The 22,545-nt window shown below is 35.0% G+C and overlaps 1 protein-coding gene across 1 annotated transcript; it reads right to left on the bottom strand.

Annotated features, from left to right (window-relative positions):
- Positions 1-1,402: 1,402 nt before the first annotated feature.
- LOC142338564 (uncharacterized) lies at positions 1,403-22,076 on the bottom strand. Its single transcript, XM_075388359.1, has 3 exons — positions 20,383-22,076; positions 17,301-18,244; positions 1,403-2,545 (listed from the first exon to the last, which is right to left on the bottom strand). Exons 1-3 carry the CDS (start codon positions 22,020-22,022, stop codon positions 1,581-1,583), a joined length of 3,549 nt encoding a protein of 1,182 aa, XP_075244474.1. The 5' UTR covers positions 22,023-22,076; the 3' UTR covers positions 1,403-1,580.
- Positions 22,077-22,545: the final 469 nt, after the last annotated feature.

Below are 22,545 nucleotides of genomic sequence, written 5' to 3'. Positions count from 1 at the left end.
TTTTTAACGGCAGATTTTAAAATAAGCAAGATCCACATTTTCCCCTCAACTTACATCTTTTCGCTCATTTTTAATTAGAAGTTACTAAGTCCATTACAATGAGTCAGCTGACGTCTCGTTTGAAGCTTCCTGTTTACAAAAAAGAATGTATATTTGCAACCACGACTTGTCTGATCACTGCTGTCACTCTTCACCATAATTATCTTTGAACAAAATTGTGATCGAAATGGCGCCAAATAAAAATTAAATGACGCGACATAATTATTTAATGACTGATGGACTCATTTCGGGCAATTCAGAACTTAAAGGGTTAAGTTAAAATAGCCTTGGTTTGTAAGCCCAAAGTACTAAACCATAGACAAGGTTGATGAATAAAAAAAATTGCCATAACTTTATTATTAGTCAAATTATTTAGGTATCCAGTTGTTTGTCCATTAACACATAATTATTCAAAATGTTAGCAAAATATCTGATTTAACAAAAATATTCAAAATAACAAAAATATATTATCATTTTTGGATAACTATCGAAATATATCAGCAACAAGTCATTAAGTATCATCTGAAACCAATGGATAGTTTCACTAATAGCTCCTCAGATAGCTAATTAGAAGCTTGATTATTTGGACTTTGTCATGAGACTTAAAAAGAACAACAAAGGCTGGAATTCAGGAATTATAAAAATTTGTTCTGGAGCCATAAAAAACAGCGACCTTGACTCAGAAATGATAATGCTTAATCAGTAAACCTGTTAAAAATATAGGTGATCTCTCATTAACTGCACCTTCAAAAGATTACAGGTTTGTCTGTAGCTGAGATTAGACAAAGTAGAAATTTTTTAAAAATGACAGGGCTAAAATACAATCTGAATCATTTCTATCACAAAAATCCGAATCATTTTCGTCTGTCAGATCATAATCGACCTTGCTAATGATGTGCGGCTGTTAACAAAGAAATCGATCCAAATAATTGCGAAAGTTTATTTGGCAAAGGAAAATCTTACTAAATCAGAACTATATAAAGCATTTTTTATAAATATCGATATAAATTAGCAAAAAGCCGCCAAATTATTCGTTCCAGAACATTTTTTCTAAAATGGGAGGCACAAATACTCTTCATCTGAGTAAACAAAAATTTACTACCCGTCAAGTTGAACAAAGTTGGCCAAAGAAACATAATTTGTGCCATTTTTCATGAAAAATAGAAATAATACTTGGTTTTCAAAAATGAGCCAAAGTTTCAGCCAAAAAGAGGCAGTTCAAACAATTCAGCAATTCTCTTTTAACATTAAACGTAAAACATAAAACACTTTCGTTAACAATTAATCCCCATTGTAGCAAAATTCGTCAAAATTTCAGTAAAAATTAAGAAGAATGGAACAAAACAATGCAAGTGAGGCCAACTTTCAAAAACTTTAAAACTGCATAACTCCCCAGAAGACGCGAAATTAAAAAAAAATTATTTTAAATTCTACTCCGAACAAGCTTTCTAATGATACTACTTGCAGCGCTGTACGATGATTATGTCGATCGGCGAAAATTGACCGAACCAAAGAACCCAGTTGAGCATATAGTTCCTCCACTAAAGTGGGTCGGAACATTTATCCAGCTTCCTTATAACATCTATATAGGTTCGACGTTTTTCATCATCTGGTATTTTGAGAAACAATTCCCGTCTTTCTGGGCTGCTGAGCAAGGCTTTTGTGATTTTGCTAAATGAATCCCCATATTCCTCACTTTCCAATGCGATGTCCAGACAGTTTCGTCGCTTACCGTCGATGGGATCGGAAAACTCTTGAAGAAGTTTGCCTATGGGAAACTGATGCCGTAGAATTAATTCAACAATTTTCTGTGTTTTCTCTGGGTTTCTATATGAGCGCGAATCAGTAAGAAATTGTGTCAAAATTGTATGGTTGTTTTTGTATGTCATTTCTAACTCAACACTCAACAGGTTGTATTTGTTCAACAGAACAATAGCCCACCTGACGTTATCCTCAGAGCCACTTTTACATGCTTTGAACAAAATGACACATTGGCCAAAATGTTCGACACTTTTTTCACGATATGCCTTCGCGTGGGCACCCATGTGTATATTCTTCGGTATCTGTAGGTACTTATGGAAAAAGATATCACTTCGGGATGTTGTTGATAGCAGTTCCTTAAGAGGTTCAAAGTTCAATTTCAAAACCGCGCTGTGGAAAACGTTCAATCCATCGTGCCTTTTTAACAACATCTCTTTAGGAAATCCATTGTCCAGTAGAATTTTCAAGCAGTCCCATCTTTCTGAGTTGGACATTCTGCTTTGCATTGCCATGTGAAGCAAGGTCTGTCCGTCGTCATAAACTCTTTTCATTTCGCTAATCAAACAGTTCTGATGTCGCAAAAGCTCAACTGTCTTTTTAAATTTTTCCATTTTAAATTTGGCTACCGGCGACAGTGTAATAAACAAAAGCATGAGATTTTTGTCGTCTTCTGAAGATTCCTTTTTCACTTCCGGGATGTATTTGCTTCCTAGTGCCAAAATCCAGTCATATGTTGCAAAGTCCTCTAAAATTCACCACTTTCGGTCATTGAAGCCAAACAATTAAAATTTTGTGAACGAAAAAACATTGTAAGTCATTGCATTTTGGAGCAACCGCACTTTTTTCAGAAGTTATGAATTCTTTGAAAATTATAAAATCTCTGCACTATGAATTTTGACAGAAGAGGGCAGGCACCAAAGCAAAAAAACTCATTGTTATATACAACAATTGTGATTGAAAAAAACAACCATTTTAATAGATAAGTGCGTAACTTTTTTATAGTTGAGCTCAAAGTTCTGATAATAAGTAGTAAAATTTGCACCGCACACTGATTCAACGATATCTTTTCCAATTTTTTTCCAAAAATATTACATCTGAGAAGTTCAAACAATTTATTTATATTTTGAACATTTAATAGAGCTTACTTCGAAACATGAACAACAAAATTCCCTTGTGATGAGCGGATTCAAATCTCGCAAGAATCTTGCAAGATTACTCCATACTTGCAAGAGTCTTGCAAGATATAAATCCCTGTAAAAAGTTAAAACAGGGTACAAACGTTTTTAAAAAACACCTTCGAAGCAGATTACTGTTGGTTAAACAAAATACAAAACGGAAATTAACGAATTTTGAGCCCAGATTCAAAATCTTGCAAAAATCTTGCAAGAATAATGCATGTTTATAAATTCCAAAAAAAAATCTTGAATGTTTTTGGCAACTAAAACTTGCGGAAAACAAAATGAATTGACTGTTAACAGAAATTCAATGAGCAGAACTGATTCAAATTGACTTTTCGAATACATTTTGAATATGAAATCTCTCCAGAATTTTTCTTGCAAGATTTTGAATTCAAACATACTACTCCAACAAATAACTAGAAACACCTGGAGCAATTATAATTCTTCTTTTACAACATCAAAGTACTCAATAAACGACACTGTTAGTTTAATTTTCTTCTCTTAATTTTTTCATACAAATTTTTTATGGGGAAACTAACAATTTTTCTGTTGATTTTTCACAAAATACAACGCCAAATTAATTGTACCACACAATCTGCCCTCAAAATTTTGTTGCTGCAAAAATCTAACAATTGGAAACAAATTTGAAATTTTAGATGCCTCGGTTAATAAGTTGATTTTGATGCAAATCCGGGAGCTTCTTCATTGAAACTGTTATACTCAATTGCGATGGATGAATCCAATTGAGTTGCAAATGCTTTATTACAAATCGAAGTGGGCAATTGCGCCGCAAGTGGCGAGCCAATTACTTATATCTGAGTTGCTAATATCTACAATGGTCAATCGCGGTGCGATTGGCACTTGTCAAAATTACTGAGCCTAATTGAGAAGCGTTCTGCAAGATTTAAATTAAACTGAAATCTTGCGTTGCAAATGGGAGACTGAAAGTTTAAGTGATTACAAGTTAAGAAAAAGGTTTGTTCAACTCAATCACGAACAAGGAAGTAACTTTAAGATTTGTTTATAGTATGAACAAATGAATTTCCTGCATAGACAGAGTGAACAGACATTACTTTACTAAAAATGGGTGGAAGTAAACTTAACTGAAGTAAGAACAGCACTTGCCCTTCAAATGGAACTAAATAATGTAATTTGCACTAAATACGGACATCGATATGTGAGGGGTATCCATTGCCGTATGACATTTCCCCCTGTTTGAGAGAAAATAAAGTTAATAATTAAAATCAGAAAATTAGTAATTATTCACCGGTTACTAAATAATAAAATATTAAAAAATAAATAAAATATAAGACTTTATGAAGTTTGATGATGTTTATCCTGTATCAGAATTTTCTTCATTTTCTGCTTGGAGTACAGTCATCTCCCTAGGCAAATTTTGAGGGTTCTCTGTCCATTTTGTTGAACTTCTTGAAGAAGTTCCTCCAATGTCCTGACACTCATTTTCAGAGTAACCTTCGGTATTCCTGACTTTTTCTACGATAGTTTGAGACGTCTTCTTTTTCAGCGTTCGCTTACTTTTTCGTACCGAAGAGGTGTTCGAATCAGAGGTATCGCTAATTGTAAGCTGTCTCTTGCTTGACTTTCTCAGAATAGGCGTTGGTGGTTTTGATGAAGCCATTCGCGTCGCAGATGGGCCAGGTGCATCAGAGTTGGTCGATTGTGGCGCGTATGGGGAAATTGGACTTAATTGAAGAATTTGTGTTAATTCTGGCCGATTAATAAAAGCTTCATCCTTCATCGTGTTTTGGGTTTCTCTTCGGGATTCTCATTTTCAGGGATTTGGCTACATTACTCGCGGAGGAAATACACGACCTGCCTGACGAAACTACACTAACATCGTCAGACTGTTTTCGGTTTCGCTATTTATTTTCTTATTTCCTGTATTTTTTTCTTATCAGATCCCGCTTATGTTTATAAATTTTCTGTTCAATAGTCTTCTCGTTTATCTTTTTCGGCCGTCTTTCGATATATTGTGTTAGATCAGCGTCCCGTTCCGCACGCGTACCGAATTTTGCAATGTCAGATTTTCTGACTCGCACCTCCTGTCTGTTCAGCTCCTTAATTACACTTGTTGTAGGGCTTACTTTGCAAACTGTGCTCCCAGTTGCCAGTACTTCGTATAAACCATCCAAGTTCTTCTTTTGTCTTTGGTTCTCGTGGAGTTTTCGAGCCAGGTTTACTTGGATGCTGGGTTCTGAGCAGAGAATTGGTCTGGAAATTCCCTCCGACTTAATCAGTCGTTGTTCCCCGTCGTTTCTTTTCTCTTGCTCAGCTGTGGCTCTAGAACTCGGGGCACAAATGACGCGTTCGATTTCTGTGTCCGAACAGAGGGCCGTGTCTGACCATTGTTCCTCTGACAGATATGATCGACCCGGAATCGTATCTTCGTCTAAATAATATTTAATTATTGCATTATAATTAAGATTTTTACTATTAGATTTAGTAGTGATATTTGATATAGGTGTGTTACATTTCCTACCAAAGTGTGCCCCAAATTGTGTGGTGTTCAATGTTTTTTGTTTTGATATTCTTAGTCGTTGTATTATTGCTTTAAGTGAATTTTCTATGTCAAATTTTTTATTTAATTGAGATTTCATGCAAGATAATTGACGTTTAATTGTTTGAATAATACGTTCTACTAGCCCAATTGCTCTGTGATCATTTGCTGGTGCATAAATAGGTGTAATATTATTTTTTGTGCAGAATTTTTTGAACTTTTTTCCTGTAAAACATCTAGCTTGATCTAATCTAATAGTTCTAGGTACTCCGTGGTGATATATATATATATATATATATATATATATATATATTTATTTCAAAATTTGATTACATTTGGGCCTGAAGCGTTATTTACTATTTCTGCTGTGGGGTATTTTCAATATCTATCTATACTTGTGATAAATTTTTGTTCTATGCCTTTTTCGTTCAAAATTGGACCTCCAAAGTCTATTTGTATTTCATCATTTGGTTCACTACATTTTGGTAGAGGCGTCCATTTGCGGTGCGTAATCACTGATTTAAGGTTCTTATCAATCTCCGTGCAGGCTTTGCACTCAGTGCCAGTATATCTCTATGTATGTATGGCCACCAAATGTTCTGTGCGAGAGATAGCATGGCAAAACTCCCGGGATGTGTAGAATGGATATCCTCCAATACGGCGTCTTTAATTGCCTTTGGGATGGCTATCCGCTCATCCAAACACACACAGCCATGCTTGAAACTCAAGTCCCGCCAATATGAAAAGAGATAGGGACTTATCTCTTGCAGTCTGTCTGGATCATTTCGAATGAAACAATCCCTCAGCTCCTTGAGGATTGCACCTTTGCCTGTCAAGATGGCCAGGATCTTCTTGCTGAAGACTTTGTTCAGAGCCTCGGTGAACAATATATCATCTGTTTCCTCAATCATGCTGCCAGTAGAAGTTTCAGTGTTGGAGGTAGTGTTGGTTACGGGCGTAGATGGGGTGGTATCCGAAAACGTCACCCTTGCTTTGGTTGGTGTTGATTTCGATGGGGTAGTTTTGGCCTTCGACATTTTACTAATAGAGTTGACTGAATTATCCAAGAGGGAGAATTTATTTTGTTTACTGTGGAGTTATTTGTAGGTTAAATTTGGGCCAAAAGCGAGTGATTCTTGTGCAAGTGGTATTTATACTTTGGAATATTTGTTTTCGCCCTAAATTTAGCGTTATTAGGTGGATTATTTGACTTAATACCATTAATGGGCTTTATTGGGGATAATTGTTCAGAGTGTTCACATTCTTCACTGTCTGGCATTTGCACCTCTTTTGCAGCAATTTTGTTAATGCAATGTGAATGATTAACTTTACAGTTATTTGGTGCCAATTGGAATTTTGTAACTTTATGTGGAATTTGCGATGCAAATGGATGTTCAAAATAATGATTAGTTTTAGAATTAGTAAGTTTTAATTGTGTCACGAATGGTGTTTTCGGTAGTAAAGGGAGTGATTGCGATGCAAATGCTTAATTGCGTATAGGTGAATTAGTATTCGGTAATGTAGGCTGTTGCGGCGAAAATGGCCGTTTTAACTTGTGTGAAGGCCAATTTGACTTTAATATGCTATTAAATTTTTTTAGTTGCATTTTGTTTATTTGTAATCAGGTATTTCATAGAATCACGAATTTTTGAGATTGTTGCTGCAACAAAGTGTTCGTCATATGTAGATATCTTTTTAGCTCTCGCATATGGATTCCTTGAGATGTAGTCAACGAGATCCATTTTTGCACCTGACATATGTTCTATTGTGAAGTTGTACGGAAGTAGTCTGTCTATCCATCGTGATAACCGGCTTTTATACGATTTGTTTGATCTGTGCTCTTTGAGTATGGACAGTAGAGCTCTATGGTCTGTTACTACTGTAAAATTTTTACCGTACAAATAGTATTTAAAACAGTCAATTGACCAAACTATTCCCAATAATTCCAATTCATTAACACTATAGCGTTCCTCTGTTTAATTGAGGAATCGTGATGCGAATTCCATTGGTTTCCAACCGTCTGGTGTAATTTGCTCCAATGCGGCTCCCAGTCCGGAACGAGAGGCATCACATTTCACTAGAACATCAAGTTTTGGGTTATAGTGGCTATTTTCTGTACTATTTGCAATTTTTTCTTTGATCAGATTGAAATTTTTTGTGTGTTCTTCTGTCCAGCTAAACTTTACTAATTTTTTGAGAAGTGGTCGAAGTGGGTGACATAATTGTGCAAGATGTGGTATGAATTTACCAATATAGTGTACTGAACCTAAGAATGATCTAAGGCGTTTTAGTGTCGTTGGTGGTGGTATTGTTAATATTGCTGCTGTTTTACTTTCTAGGGGTGAAATTTCAGTTTGTGTAAACTTATAGTCTAGCCATTCAATTTCAGTTTTTGCAAAATGACATTTCTGAAGAATAATTCTGAGATTATTGTCATCTAGCTTTTTTAAGCATTTGAAAACATATGCCAAATGATCTGCTTCAGTGCCGGTACTGACGATTATGATATCGTCCAAGAAACAATACGTGTTTTATAGACCTATAAGTGTATAGTCCATAGCTTTCTGAAATTCTGCCGGCATATCTGTAAGACCATAGAAACCAGTTTTGAATCTATATGTACCAGTAGATTCTCCACAGATAATGTTAATATTACAGTGTTTTGCTGTGTCGTGGTGTAATTTTAATTGGCTATAGGCATACTTTAAGTGTAATTTGGTGAAACACGCGTGTTGACCATTTTGTGTGTTGGTAAGGTGCTGTGATTTTGTATCAATTAGCATATCAATATTAGGCATTTGATTTTTATTTTTATGTATGGCTTTATTTAGTACTTTGGAATCTAATGCGAGTTTTATTGATTTATCTTTCTTTACTGTGATAACGATCGGAGAAATGAAATGTACGTCTGAGCAACTAGATATTTTTTTGATATGACCTTCAGTTTGTAATCTTTCTAATTCCACCGACACTCTAGGTTGTAGATTTATCGGAACACGTCGACCTTTTTGATGCTTTGCTGTAAGCTTTTGATGAAACTTTGATTTCGCTACATGTGTTTTGGACAAACCAATTCTTGATACTAAATGAGGAAATTGCGTCGCGATTGTCTCTTTAATTTTACATGTAGAAGTATTAATGTTATTAACGCATTTACCTTTTTCTGGTTGTTGTTGTACCACCGCAAGTCCCAGAGTTTTGAAAAGATCCCTCTCGATTATGTTTCTGTGTCCATCTACCACAGTCAACATTGTTGCTCTATCTTTCCACTGATTGTAGGTTATTGTGGTTTCCAAATGTCCAAGAACTTTTATGGGTTCATTTGAAAAATTTTCAAGTTTCTTTTTTCTTTCGTGTCTGTCCACTTAGCAGATTTTGTGGTTTGGAAGATTTTGTCTGCCAAAGTTTCCGTTATGATGCTAACTGCACTTTCAGAGTCGATCATTGCGAGCATCCTAATTTTCCCCAGTTGTACCTCTACATTTAGTGGTTCCAGTTGATGTACCGAGTCAGACGAAATCACCGCCACGTAATCATCCGATCGCTGTCGTAGTTTGAATCATACACCTGTTCAAACAGTTGTTGGTAGCTTGTTATGTAATTGACAGATTCTTCATTATCACTCTTTTCGGGAGACTGGTCAATTTGATTGACGTTCGTTTGTTGGGCTTTCTGTTTTTGTCCCTGTGACTTTTTCGGTTTGCGACTTTTTCTTGCGAAATGGCCAATTTTGCCACAATTATTGCATTTTTTTCCATTTGCGGGGCAAATCTGTTTATGATTATGGCTCCAACGAAGGCCACAATTCATACAAGTGCTTTTGTATTGGTATTTCTGAGGTACAGTTGCTTATCGCAAGAAATCTCGCTTGGTTTGTTGAGCATTCGCGTTGCGATTGCGTATTTGGTGATTGTTGATTAAATTCACAGAGTTTGAGCCTGACATCAAATTCTGGTTTATCTTTTGTTGATTCTGCGCTCCCATCTCCATTTGTATAGCTATCTCCAATGCTTTGGATGGCTCGACTGTTTCTTTCAACAGTTCTTTTTGAGTCTCATGATCAATCAGATTTAATATGAATGCATCGCGAATCAGGGTAGTTTCTTCACTACCTAGGGTAGAATTTTCTGCTAATTCTATGAGACGACCATAGAAACTTTCAACAGACTCTCTTTTTTGCTGCGTACAGGAATAGAAAACAAAGCGATCATAAGTTATATTACGAAATTTCGTGAAAGAATCCTCCATTACCTGCCACAATTCTTTGAAAAGTTGTTTCTCTATTTGGAAGTGGGGGTGTTTACTCCTGAAAAATCGTCGTCCCTCCGTTCCAATACTCAAGTACATCAACGATATCGTATTTCGTTCGCAAATTCCCCACGGTTTATCTCCACACAAAATCCCAATCTCACCAACCTTTTTACAGGAATTATGCCAGTTTACTTTCAATTGTTGATTACGGACTTTCCGTTCTCTTTCCGTCGCTTGTGTATGGTTTTCTACTGGTTCTCCATAAGTTGGTTCAGTCGGGTAATTTACTGTTGATGGAGGATCGTTTAACAGATTGCCTAATTGAATTCCCTCTTTAGCTAATAGAGCCAATTTCCACTGTTGTGTCCATTTGTCCCACGTCAGAGGAGATGTTGCTGTCGGCGTTTCCCAAAATGCTCTATGTGAAGTGGTGTCTTCTTAGAGTCCGCTGCTGACTGCGCCATGTTATACTCAATTGCGATGGAAGGATCTAATTGAGTTGCGAATGCTTTATTAGAAATCGAAGTGGGCAATTGCGCCGCAAGTGGCGAGCCAATTACTTATATCTGAGTTGCTAATATCTAGAATGGTCAATCGCGGTGCGATTGGCACTTGTCAAAATTACTGAGCTTAATTGAGAAGCGTTTTGCAAGATTTAAATTAAATTGAATTCTGGCGTTGCAAATGGGAGACTGAAAGTTTAAGTGATTACAAATTAAGAAAAAGGTTTGTTCAACTCAATCACGAACAAGGAAGTAACTTTAGGATTTGTTTATAGTATGAACAAATGAATTTCCTGCATAGACAGTATGAACAGACATTACTTTACTAAAAATGGGAGGAAGCAAATTTAACTGAAGCGAAGTAAGAACAGCACTTGCCCTTCAAATGGAAATAAATAATGTAATTTGTGCTAAATACGGACATGGATATGTGAACGGTATCCATTGCCGTACGACAGAAACCAAAAATTTGCCGCATGTTTCTTGTCATTGCAGTAATGTTGTTATACTTTTATTCAAAAAACCTTCAACACATCAGATAAACAGGGGAAATGACTTAAAAAATGGCTTCTAGGTTGTAATGCACTTCTTTCACTTGTAAACTTTCAAACAAAAAAGTTAATTGTTCACAAGCAAGTGACAACGAATTGCGTAATTTTTTTTAAAATGTAAAAGTTAGTTCTCTTTAGACACGAAAAGCTTATATATCGGAGAGTAACAGTTTGATGAAAAGTTTTCGATTTTTGTTTCTATAATTCCAAAAAACAGCACCAAAAAAACGTCACTGTTCAAGCTCTAAATTATTCTGCAAGGGTTTTTTTCATTTGTAGCAGCTGTATAGATCGTGATCAATTCCTGGTTCTTCAAAAAAGAACTTTTTTTTAGACTAAAAAACAACAGAATTGGCCGCTTTTTTTCTGCTATAAATTGTTATATAAGCATTAGAGCACTCTTTCAAACAGGAGATGTTATTCAACAGGAACAATACCTTGCCATGTATAAAGAAAATTTAGCAGTTTTTTTCTAATCGCAAAGTTTTTTGTTGATTATATGATATTGATGATGACAAAAAAAATCGCCTTTTGGTATATGTATTGGCAATTTCGAACAAAATCAAATGTCTTACAATTTCAAAATCAACCTTCTAACTTCAAAATTCGCCGATCATTTTTGTATCGAATTTCTTCTAATTTTTTACTTAGTTCTCTTGTATTGGAAATTGAGTGTTAGATATTGTTCTTCACATTTTCATGGTTCTTTTGCCCTAAATAACTCTACAAACTTCAACCTCATTTTTTAGAATCTGCTCTCATCAAAAAATTTTCTTGCTAATGCTAACCAAATTTATGGACTGCCAAACGTTCAGATTCCATGCAAATCGAAAAATTTTTTCAAAACAAAATTTTTGGTGAACTGCTAACGTTCTTCTGCGATAGAGTCCTCTTTTCACATGCAGTAGCTTGAACCTTCGAAGTGAACAACCAAACGTGTTTCAGTGCTTCAGTTTTAAATTGTTCAGATGTTCTGTCATCATAGTCTAACTGATAAAACTTTTTGTTTATGAGCGCGGATGAGGTTGTGCATTTTGTTTTTATAACTTGCAAATTTTTGCAGCTATTGACAAACCGTCCCAAGCAATCAAAAATCTACTCATGAAACAGTTTTACTAAACAGACCTTAAGCAGTTCCTTTGCAAGTTTTTTTTTATAATTTCAACAAGAAAAGCTTCTTACTCTACGGGAAACAAACAGAGGCCGATCTTTTTTGTTGTTTTTGTTGGTGATTCATAAACTAACTCAACAACTTACACAGGCAAAAAAAATATAATAACTAGGATAATTGATTTCTCAACTGCTCATTTAAAATGGTTTTTATGAAGGACTTGTGTAATTTTTTGCCTAAAAGCAATTTACCAAACTGTTTTGAAACACAAAAATTTTGGCAGAAACATTAATTTCAATTGACGTTGTGTGTTATATAACTATTTACACCGTCTTTTGGTTTAAAAAATCTCTCCAATAAGGTTTTTCTAGAGCAACACAGTCGAATCTTTTGGCAAAGAGTCAAAATAAACCGAATTACTAAATAAGGAATTTGACGAATTCCCTCTTCAACCTCCACAATGGTTTCATTAATTGAGGTCTCATCTAAGTCGTCCCAAGCTCCTCATTGGTTTTTGTTTTTGTCCAATAAATGATATGAAATAATGGCTTCTAGGTTGTAATGCACTTTTATCACTGGTAAATTTTCAAACAAAAAGAGTAAATTGTTCACGAGCAAGTGACGACGAAATGCGCAAATTTTCATATAACATGTACCATGTTATAACATGTAACATGTCATTTTCCTCTCATCAAACTCTGTAGTCACAATAAATTTAAGTGAATCTTTTTGCGTTGAGTTTGTTCTCTTTATACTTTTTTTAACATGTAAAAGTTAGTTCTCTTTAGACACGAAATGCTTATCTGTCGGTAATTAACAAATTGAAGAAATTGTTTCAACGTTTTTACTACAATTCCAAAATACAGCACCAAAAAAACGTCAGCGTTCACGGTCTAAATTATTCTTCAGTGGTTTTTTCATTAATAGCCGCTGTATAGATGACCTTGATAAATTCCTAGTTTTTCAAGAAAAAGAAATTTTTTAGATAGATGAAAAACAGAAATGGCCGCTTTTTTCTGCTATAGATTGTTATATAAGCACTAGAGCAGTCCTTCAACTGGCAATTGTTTTTAAACAGGAATAATACCTTATCATGCATAAAGAAAATTTTGCAGTTTTTTTTCTAATCGCAAAAAACGAAGAAGAATTTTGTTGTTTATATGATATTGATGATGACGAAAAAATATTCGTTTTTTGCTATATGTATTGGCCATTTCGAACATAATCAAATGTCTTACAACTTCAAAATCAACCTTCTAACTTCAAAATTGATCGAACATTTTTGTATCAAATTTCTTCTAATTTTTTACGTATTTCTTCTAATCTACTCATTGAAGTCTATTGGATATTGAGTGTTAGATATTGTTCTTCATGTTTTTATGGTTTTGTTACCTAAATAACACTACAAATTTCAACATAAATAGTTCTCATCTGCTCTTAACAAAAAATTTTCTAGTAAATGTTTACCAGTTTTATGGATGGCCAGGGTGAACGTTCAGATTCCAAGCTAGTCGAAAAACATTTCAGAACAAAATTTTTGGCGAACTGCTAAAGTTTTTCTGCCATAGAGTCTTCTTTTCACATGCAGTAGCTTGAACCTCAAAACTGAACAACGAAACGTATTTCAATGCTTCATTTTTGAATTGTTCAGCTGTTGTGTCATCATAGCCTAATTCAAAAAACTTTTGTTTATGAGTGGGAATGAGGGAGTGCATTTTGATTTTATAATTTGCAAATTTTTGCAGCCATTGACAAACTGTCCCGAGCAATCAAAAATCTACTCATGAAACTGCATTGCTAAACAGACCTTATGCGGTTCTTTTGCAAGTTTTTTTTTATAATTTCAACAAGAAAAGCTTCTCACTCTACGGGAAACAAACAGAGGCCGATCTTTTTTGTTGTTTTTGTTGGTGATTCATAAACTAAATCAACAACTTACACAGGCAAAATTAAAAATTTAAATTTACTAGGATAATTGATTTCTCAATTGCTCATTTATTATTGCTTTTATGAAGGGCTTGTGTAATATTTTTCCTAAAAGCAATTTTCCAAACTGTTTTGAAACACAGAAGTTTTGGCAAAAACGTAAATTTTTAATTAACGTTGTGTGTTATATATTTGTTTACACAGTCTTTTGGTTGAAAACTTCTCTCCAATAGGGTTGTTCAATAGCAACACAGTTAAATCTTTTGGCAAAGATTCAAAATAATTAGAATTACTAAGTAAGGAATTTGACGAAGTCCCTCTTTAACCTGCACAATTTTTTCAGTAATTGAAGTCTCATCTAAGTCGTTCCAAGGGTCTCATTGGTTTTCTTTTCGTCCAATAAAGATATGAACCAATATCGTAACTTTCAGTTTTGCTATTTCACTCGAAATTGATCTGGATGAAAAATCTAAACTATGAAGAAATTTTTTGACGTATCTGCTGAATTTTACTCAAGACTATGCAATTGATCGATCAAAAACTTATTTAGATGATGTTGAGTATTTTTAATCTCTTTGAACTAAGGAAAGTGGTCAATTAAAGAAACTGATAAAACTGAAATGAAGGAACAAAATGTTTTTCCTTTATTTGAACCAACCGCCTTTTTTACCGTCATTATTCCAAATTTTCGCTCGCAAATTGCTCCTAAAATGCCACTGTTAATTTCTTGAAGGCTCTCCAGTTTTTGATGCAACATAGTGCTAGAGAACTTTCAATTTTGCAGAATCAAAGGGCTTCTTAATGTGTTCAACAATTACTTTCGTAGGGTATCTAACTTTTCTATCTTTTCCTATTCTGGTAGACAATTAAGATAGATAATCAGATAATATAAAAAAAGTAGATGAGCGGGATCAGGACATTATGTGCAAACCACATTACCGAGGCTAAATTTCTTGGTTCATTGTATCCTAACAGATCAACTGTCTAAATTACACAAGAAGACGTGAAAACTATTACGTAAAATTACACTATTATTTTTTTGAAGATTAAAATTAGAATGAGTTATCAGCTTTTATTAGATAAACAGAGAACTTGTTAGCCATCTCAAAATTTATATGAGCAAAGGCCGAATTTTTAACGTATTTTATCCTAGTAGTTTTTCGAACTTTTGACTTGTTGGAAAGGATTATTTAAATATTCAAACCGAAAGTGACTCTATTTTAAGTTATATTCACAATAATTAGTTCAAAGCCGTTCAGAAAAAAGTTTAGTACCGTTTTCTTAAAAGCATGTGGTCTATTTCAAAAAACTATACAAAATACTAAGAAATTATATTTACAGTCCCAATGTCACAACTTAACGAGAACAAGCGAGCAATTGCATACTTTTCTTATGTGGAATCCAAAAAACAACAGAAACAAAGGAAGCAAAAAAACTTAAACTTATGAATGTCCCCTAATTTCTTCCAATTTTTTTATCTCAATTTTTTTTACCGAATGTGTTTTTCGATATTTGATGGGTTTCTGTTTTTTCAATCTGCAGTTTTATAGTGTATTTTTGCTACATATCTCACTCGCATCTCTTAGTTCGTAGTAGAACTGGAAATCTTAGAGAATGAATAAAAACATTTATAAGTTTTCAGTACTACACATTGCCAAAAATGGGGAAAAACGATAACTATGATTAAATAAGCATTACAAAACAAATTATGTTTATGTTTTTACATCGAACAAAAAAGTTATTTCATATTATTTTTTATTTGAATTTTTTAGACTCGATTCTTATTTAAACTTTGAAGCGTGAATTGGCGACAAAAATGAAGAAATGCGTACATTTGAAACCTTAACATTCACTCGACAAAAAGTTTGACAAGGTCTCTTCAACAGTTTTTCCAGTTTTCTAAGAATAATAGAGAGTAATAAAGAAAACAATCATATGGATGAACCGTCAAGAATTGGGCTAGTTTTGATTGTTTAGAGGCCAAAGGGAACCGGCTGAGGGTAGAGAAGTTACGTGTTTAAGACGGCCAGTCTTCGAGTATGGGCGGCTAAAAAAATAAATGAGAGATTAGGGCTTCCAAGGGGGATAAATATCACCTACTCATGCACAGTTTTGCCTCCCCTACATTTAAGCCCCCCATTACCCACTAAAAAGATGTGATCGCTTTTTTTACTTCTGGCATTCATAGTCAAACTCATATACCAATTTTTGCTTCATTTGAATAACTCCTCGGTCCAATTAAAACATTTTTAATGAAAAAGACAACAGCGAAAATATTTTAAAAACCAAATGATTTTCTACATACCCCATATCTTGTGCCCTTCTCTTCATGTGCTATGTTTACCATATATATAATTAATGCCTTTTGTTTCCTGTGTGCTGTTTTTATTAGTGATTCTGGCCCATCCGGGACCTTTTTAAATTCTAGCTATCCAAGTCTCTAATTTTTCTTAGTATGAAAGATTATTCGCCTCATGAGCAAACAAATTTTCTTGTGTTCTGAGATGGTTAAGAGACCTCCAGAACAAGTTATAACACCTCTACTAATTGTTTTATGACTGTGGCGTCGTTATCAGTTGGTAACTATTGAACATGAAAAACTTGTAGTCCTAGAACTTTCATTTATAAAAAATTTGTTATCCTAGAACTTTTATTTATGAAAAAAGTGTTATCCTAGAACTTTCCATATTATGGAAAAGTTGTAACCATAGAACTTTCCTATTAGGATAAAGAAGATATTAGTCATAGAACTTTCTTTTATGATAAAGTTGTAACGATAGAACTTTCCTTAATGGGAAAGTTGTATCCCTACCAAATTCGTACAACTTTTTTCGTCTACGACATTAAGAATCCATAAGAGGAAAGTTTTAGAATAACAACTTTTGGTTTACCCGGTTTATTTAATTATTGAAGGCAAAAATGAACCAAATCCTTAATATTGAAACCTTAACATTCACTCGATAAAAAGTTTGACAAGGTCTCTTTAACAACATTTCCAGTTTTTCAAGAATCTTCCAATGATATCATGTTTTATCTTCTCACAGAAGATGTAGACTGGCCAAAATTGGCTTACCAAGGAAAAGTATTACCGGTGTGTAACCCCAAAATAAATTTGGAGAATCGGAAGAAACTCCAAGTTGCCAAAGTTTCTAGTTTTCGATCCAAAAAAGTTTCTCGGAACTCAGTTCGGACTTCTGGGAGCATGCGGATTGAAACAGTTTGCCATTGCTTGTCTACTTTCAATTTAATCGCCTTTCGATGTCAAGCTCGAATTGATGTTTTTCTGCGAACTAAAGCGGCACAAAACGGAAAAGATCCAAGAAAAACTAATTTATGCAATGGGTCTTTTTGTAATTAAGTTGTGAAGAATTCATCAAACTACCGTGACTCCAAAATCAATTTTACCGGCTTTTTCGCAACACTGCTTTCATAAAATCTTTAATTTTCTATGAATTTCATTACCTGTGTCACAGACTACCACTCCTTTTTCTCGTTGAGCTTCTTTGATTAGCTCCGGCCATTCAAGGGCAAACACTCTTTGAAAATATTTTTTCGGTGATGCATCGTTTAAAAGATGGCCAATGCTCTCAAAATTATTGCGACTCGCGGCTAAGTTAGATGCTGAATCTATGGAGAAATTTGGTGGAAATAGCTGTCGATAAATCGAATCCCTACGAGCTGGAAGCCCCTCCAGATATTTTTGCAAATAAGATCGTTCACCGGCAATTCGTCTGTTTAGAACGAAAGCAACTTCGTATTGAGCTCTGCTAACAGCCAGGTTGATGATATAGAGAGAGCGGTGGTATATTTGTTTCAAATCCAGAACAATAAGGACCGATTGAGCTTCTATTCCAGTGAAGCTGAACTGCTCTTCGTCCCAGTGACCTAGCTGAGAAACAATTACGTCCATTGCCGATAATTTTCTAAACACACTACGAACTTTCTCAGAAATAACCCAATTGTAGTCGTCAGTAAATACTATAATTAATCGGTTCTCCCTCATCGATGAGTTTAATAGCTCGGGCTCAATATCCATGAACTCAATTTTGTTGAACGTTTGACTGGAAATTGGTATTTTCAGTTGATCTGATCGGAAACAGCCATTTGTTTTCAATGCACTCCCATCTACAGGTTGCAGATGCTCAACAAAAGACTTAGAAACACGACAAATGTGAAAAGCGCTTCGGTAGCAGACAGTAAGTTTAACTTCTTTGAATTTTGCTCGATTTGGTTCATTTAATGAGCCAACAGTTCTTTGTCCGGCTTCAATAACCGCAGCCCAGCAGCATAGACACTTCTCAAAAACATCCTCACAGCGTTTACTCGTAATTGTTTTGCTGAAGTGAGTGTCAATGTAGAGTTCGTCTATTAGAATGACGGTTGACTTGTACTGTGATTCATCCAAACTGAAATATGCTAGTCACAAAAGTTCACATCCTTAATTTGCCGCTGATAAAAATAAAAAGAGACAATTTAGATGAGCTATACCGATAATTTCGAGATTCTCTCTCTCAATCTCTCTCTCAAAAGACAACCGCGCCTTTTACGCAAAATTTCACACTTATTTTCACTTATTTTTTAAAAACTGTAGGTTACTATGTGGTTAAAATTGAGAAAGCTCAGCAAAGCTCTTGTAGAATCCTCAGACGCACTAAGGAAAATTTATGAAAATTTTATTGCGAGTTAATGACAATATCTTGTAAATTTCTCTTTTAATGAGTTCTGTGAAACCACCGCTCAAAAAATGTGACCTTACAACTGACCTTGCAAACGAATTGCATGACTATTTCAACCATTGATATTAATTTACACAGAGCAAACGCCATCATTTTTCTCGTTTTTTAGTAGTTTATTCAATTTTTCGAAACTTTATCTTTAATATATCTATGCCTTATGCGACAGATAACAAACTGGCGTCCAAATAAGTGAGAATTTAATACTGATATCAAGCTATCTTTCTATCTTTCTGCAATTCAAGCTCTGCGTCGAACGCGAGCGTCCAAGGCTCTGCGCTTTATTAACTTCTGGCTTCACAGATTTAATTTTAACATATACCTAGTTGCGATTTTGTAAATTAACATATTAACTGACATTTTTGCAGTGATTACATTTTTCTGAAGAAAGTCTCAAAGAAAACAAAGTGCTTGCGATTAGAAACGTTAGTTTCCATTTTTGAAAAATATAGTGCACTACTACTTTTCATCAGAGCTGTTTTGTGCAATGTTTTTAGATGAGTTTTCCTATTACACTTATATTAACTGTAATTTCAAAAATTGAATACCGATTTGCCGAAAATTTTGACAACGAAGACTTTTTCGATCTTATAATTAGTTGTTATTGGAAATTCAATTCTGACGCTTTCGAAATTTGAGTCCCGACGCTTTTCTGGCATCAATAAACAGTTATTTCTACAACAAGTACACTTTGGTACCAGAAAGCTCGGTACAGCACGATTTGTGCTCTTCAGCATAAACTTTGTTCAAAACGCTTGATTTGAGCTAAGGCGTGAAAAAATGCAGAAGTCTTTAAGTTTTGTTCTGCGCTTACTCAGAGACGATGGTTAAACTGATTTCTTCCCTTGCTGTTTGCCATGTTTTTGCTATTTGAATTGTCTAATTTGCTTGGACAAAAAACAAACAAAAATCAGTTCTAGATCAAAATTTAGCAAACAGCATGAATACAAACAATACCAAAACGGTAACAGGCTCCAGGTGTACCCAGCGAAGGAATTCTTCGAGTTCCTCGGAGAAATTGAACGAGATATTTAAAAAAACAACAAAATCAAAATCGGACACGCGATTACATATGTTATAGGGTGTAATCACATGTATGCAAACTGTTTGTCAGATTTTCAAGAAGAAAAGCACTAGTTTACACGGAAACTGTGAAATATTACGAAGAATTAAGATTTAAGGCCTTATTTTTCAACAAAATATAACTTTTGTGGATAAAATGTAAGCTGTTGACAATTTCTTCAACAAAAAAGAGCATGAGGTACCTAAACAGACAGCAAAGGGACCCCCAATATGAATCCAATCAATAAATTATGGGCAATTCCGAGGCAACAATTACAAAAAAGAGAGTTCTTTGGGAAAAAATGGTTTGAGAATTCAATCAGATGTCGTAAGAAACTTGAACGAAAACTATACAAACCGTCTGATTGATATTTAAAAAAAACTAAAAACCATTGTGAAAAACTAGAGAACTGATTCTCTAGTTTTTTCTTTATATACGAACTGCTCTGAATATATCGGTCTCTTGGTTATTTAAGATGCTTGTAGTTTGTTCCATTGTCTCAGCTCTATACCACAAATATACCAAAGGTCACTACAGGCCATAATTTGTACAGCATTTTTGCTGTGATTATATGATTGGATGTGAAAAAAGGCGCGGAACGAAGGCCAGTCTGTAAAACTGCTTCAAAACTGCTAAAATAATGGCGCGCAACAAATGACGCACAACCTCCAGCCTATTTTAAAACTCAACTTTATTTTTGCATCCTGTTAATGGAATTTTGACATACGGCCTAAATTTCAGCACTTACTTTAAGTCAGCATCAAAATCTTTGATTTCCATCTTTTCAGCTTGATCAGCTCGCCATCCTTGTATTTCAGTTTGAAGCCATTTGATGAAAGGTCGTTTGTTCTGACTAAGAAGAAATATGACCCGTTTCACTTGCGACGAAGCGCACATCCTCACTGCCTTTTCTAACAACATGCAGGTTTTTCCAGTTCCTGGGAAACCACGTAATACAAGGTGTGTGTTACCTGTGTCCGTTAAAATTTTTTTCTGCTGGGGGCTTAGTGTGTAATGCCAAATTTCTGCGGTCTTTTCATTTAAAATTTTTGTAGTTGACTTGTAACGCTCGTCAATTCCGATTGGTTGTTCCGGAATGTCTGGAAACTCATTCAAGACTTTCAATTGTCCGACACAACACAAACTTGAGAAGTATTGGAGGAAATCGTAGCTAGTTTCGCTAACAATGGGAAGTTCTTTGTGGAATATTGCGTTGAAATTCAGCTGTTGTAATAAAATTGAGTAATTATTGCTATTGTCTGGCAAATAGTGCTCGAAATCCAATTGACCAAACTGTTCGTAATTGAGTTGGAAAAATTGAAGCTGGTCTTTGACATTTAATGTCTGATTTGTTGGCATTAAGAAACGTATTTTTTGTAGGCTGTTTTTGTTCTGCAACAACAATTGGCCCAATTTATATACCGGTTTGTTTTCAGTTTGCTTAGGCTCTCGTTGATTTTTTTGGGTAACATGAAGAGCCGCGTGAATTGTTTTGTAAAAATCTTGAGCTCGAATGTTTGGAAAATAAATAACAACTTGAACATATGTGTCCCAAAAATCGAGGAAAACAGTTTCAATGTCTTGATTGTAGATTTTGCAGAAGAGGGAGCAAGCTGAATAAGCAAAAATGCTAAGTGACGGTATAATTTTTTCCAGACACTGTTCTATTTTATTGAAGATTGTAAAATCTGGGCTGAAGAAATCGTTATTTTTTCTGCCCCAAAGACCGATTTCAAACACAGTGAACAGACTTCTGTTGATGTACAACCAGTCTAGCTGGAAGGATTTAGGTTTAAATGACTTTGGTGCCAACAAGGCTTGTAATTTCTCCTGAGAGAAACTCTTTAATAAAATTCCGAACTGATGCTGCAATTGAGGCAGCAGGCTATCTTGCATGCAGGCGACCTCGCCCATGAAAGAGCCTGTTTTGGCGAGACCCAGCAGTTCTCCGGTGTTCTCCGATGTGTCTTGAAGGATGTTGTCGGGCAAACGGTTGAAAGCTGGCACAATGAACAGTTTATCTGCTGACTCTGGGAACTTCTCTGCATTAAATTCCACCACTGTCTGTGGGTCGTGGAAATTTAGTGGAAACTGCACCTCATATGGACGTTTTTTCGTAACCTCATTGTCCATTTCAGTGAAACAATAGACAAAATCTCGAACAAAATTTTTATACAATTTTGAGGTCAACAGTTTTTTGATGTAATTTGGACCATTTCCTTCATAAGTCGTCAATTCACAGAGCAGCTTTCCGAACTGTTCTTCAAAATTGGTAATCAAAAAGAGTTTTTGCGAAATTCTTTGAGGAATTTGTTTCTGCTTCAAACTTTTGGCAGCTATGTAAACGTTGATAAATTGATTGCAATTCATTCCCACGTGGATTGCCATATTTTTCAGTTGTTCATTAGCTGAACAAACCAAAAGATTTAACCTGTCCTCGGTTTTGCATTCGAATACCGATTTGATAATGATTATTTTTGAGCATCTATTACTCACAAACACACAGCCAGTGAAATTCGAGTTTTGCTGCACATCCTCGGTAGAGGCATACCCACGAAGTGCGAGTCCATAGAGACCAAGTTTGCGTAATTTTGAAACAATATTGTCGTTGAAAAGAGCTGACTCGGTGTTGGAGACATTTTTGGAGAGAAAATTTGGCAACTTGGGAAGAACTACAAGCTGTTTTTCCGCTTTCTCTTCAATTTCCTATATTGAACATAAACGTGAAACATATTAGACACAATGAACACCCGGGTCGAGACCGAATGGTTAACTTGTAAGTTTCTGTCAAAGGATGTCCAAACTGTAAGAACTTGCAAGTTGAAGGCTTAACTTAAGAGTTTCAGTCCAGATTTATATCTGGGTCTGTGTCTGTGTCGTGTCTGCGTGTGTGAAAGTGCGAGTACATGTG

The sequence above is a fragment of the Convolutriloba macropyga genome, chromosome 4, assembly GCF_964194025.1.
Source record: "Convolutriloba macropyga chromosome 4, txConMacr16.3, whole genome shotgun sequence".
Lineage (NCBI taxonomy): Eukaryota > Metazoa > Xenacoelomorpha > Acoela > Convolutidae > Convolutriloba > Convolutriloba macropyga.
The sequence above is the reverse complement of the archived record's forward strand: the minus strand, read 5'-3'. Positions and strand labels throughout refer to the sequence as shown.

Bases quoted from the DNA above. Each gene is read 5' to 3' on its own strand.
- LOC142338564 (XM_075388359.1), bottom strand. From the start codon at position 22,022: ATGGCAATCCACGTGGGAATGAATTGCAATCAATTTATCAACGTTTAC. The intron at 18,245-20,382 runs GTAAGTGCTGAA...AGCATATTTCAG, and splicing joins GATTTTGATGCTGACTTAAA to TTTGGATGAATCACAGTACA. The intron at 2,546-17,300 runs GTAATGAAATTC...GGTGAATTTTAG, and splicing joins AGTGGTAGTCTGTGACACAG to AGGACTTTGCAACATATGAC.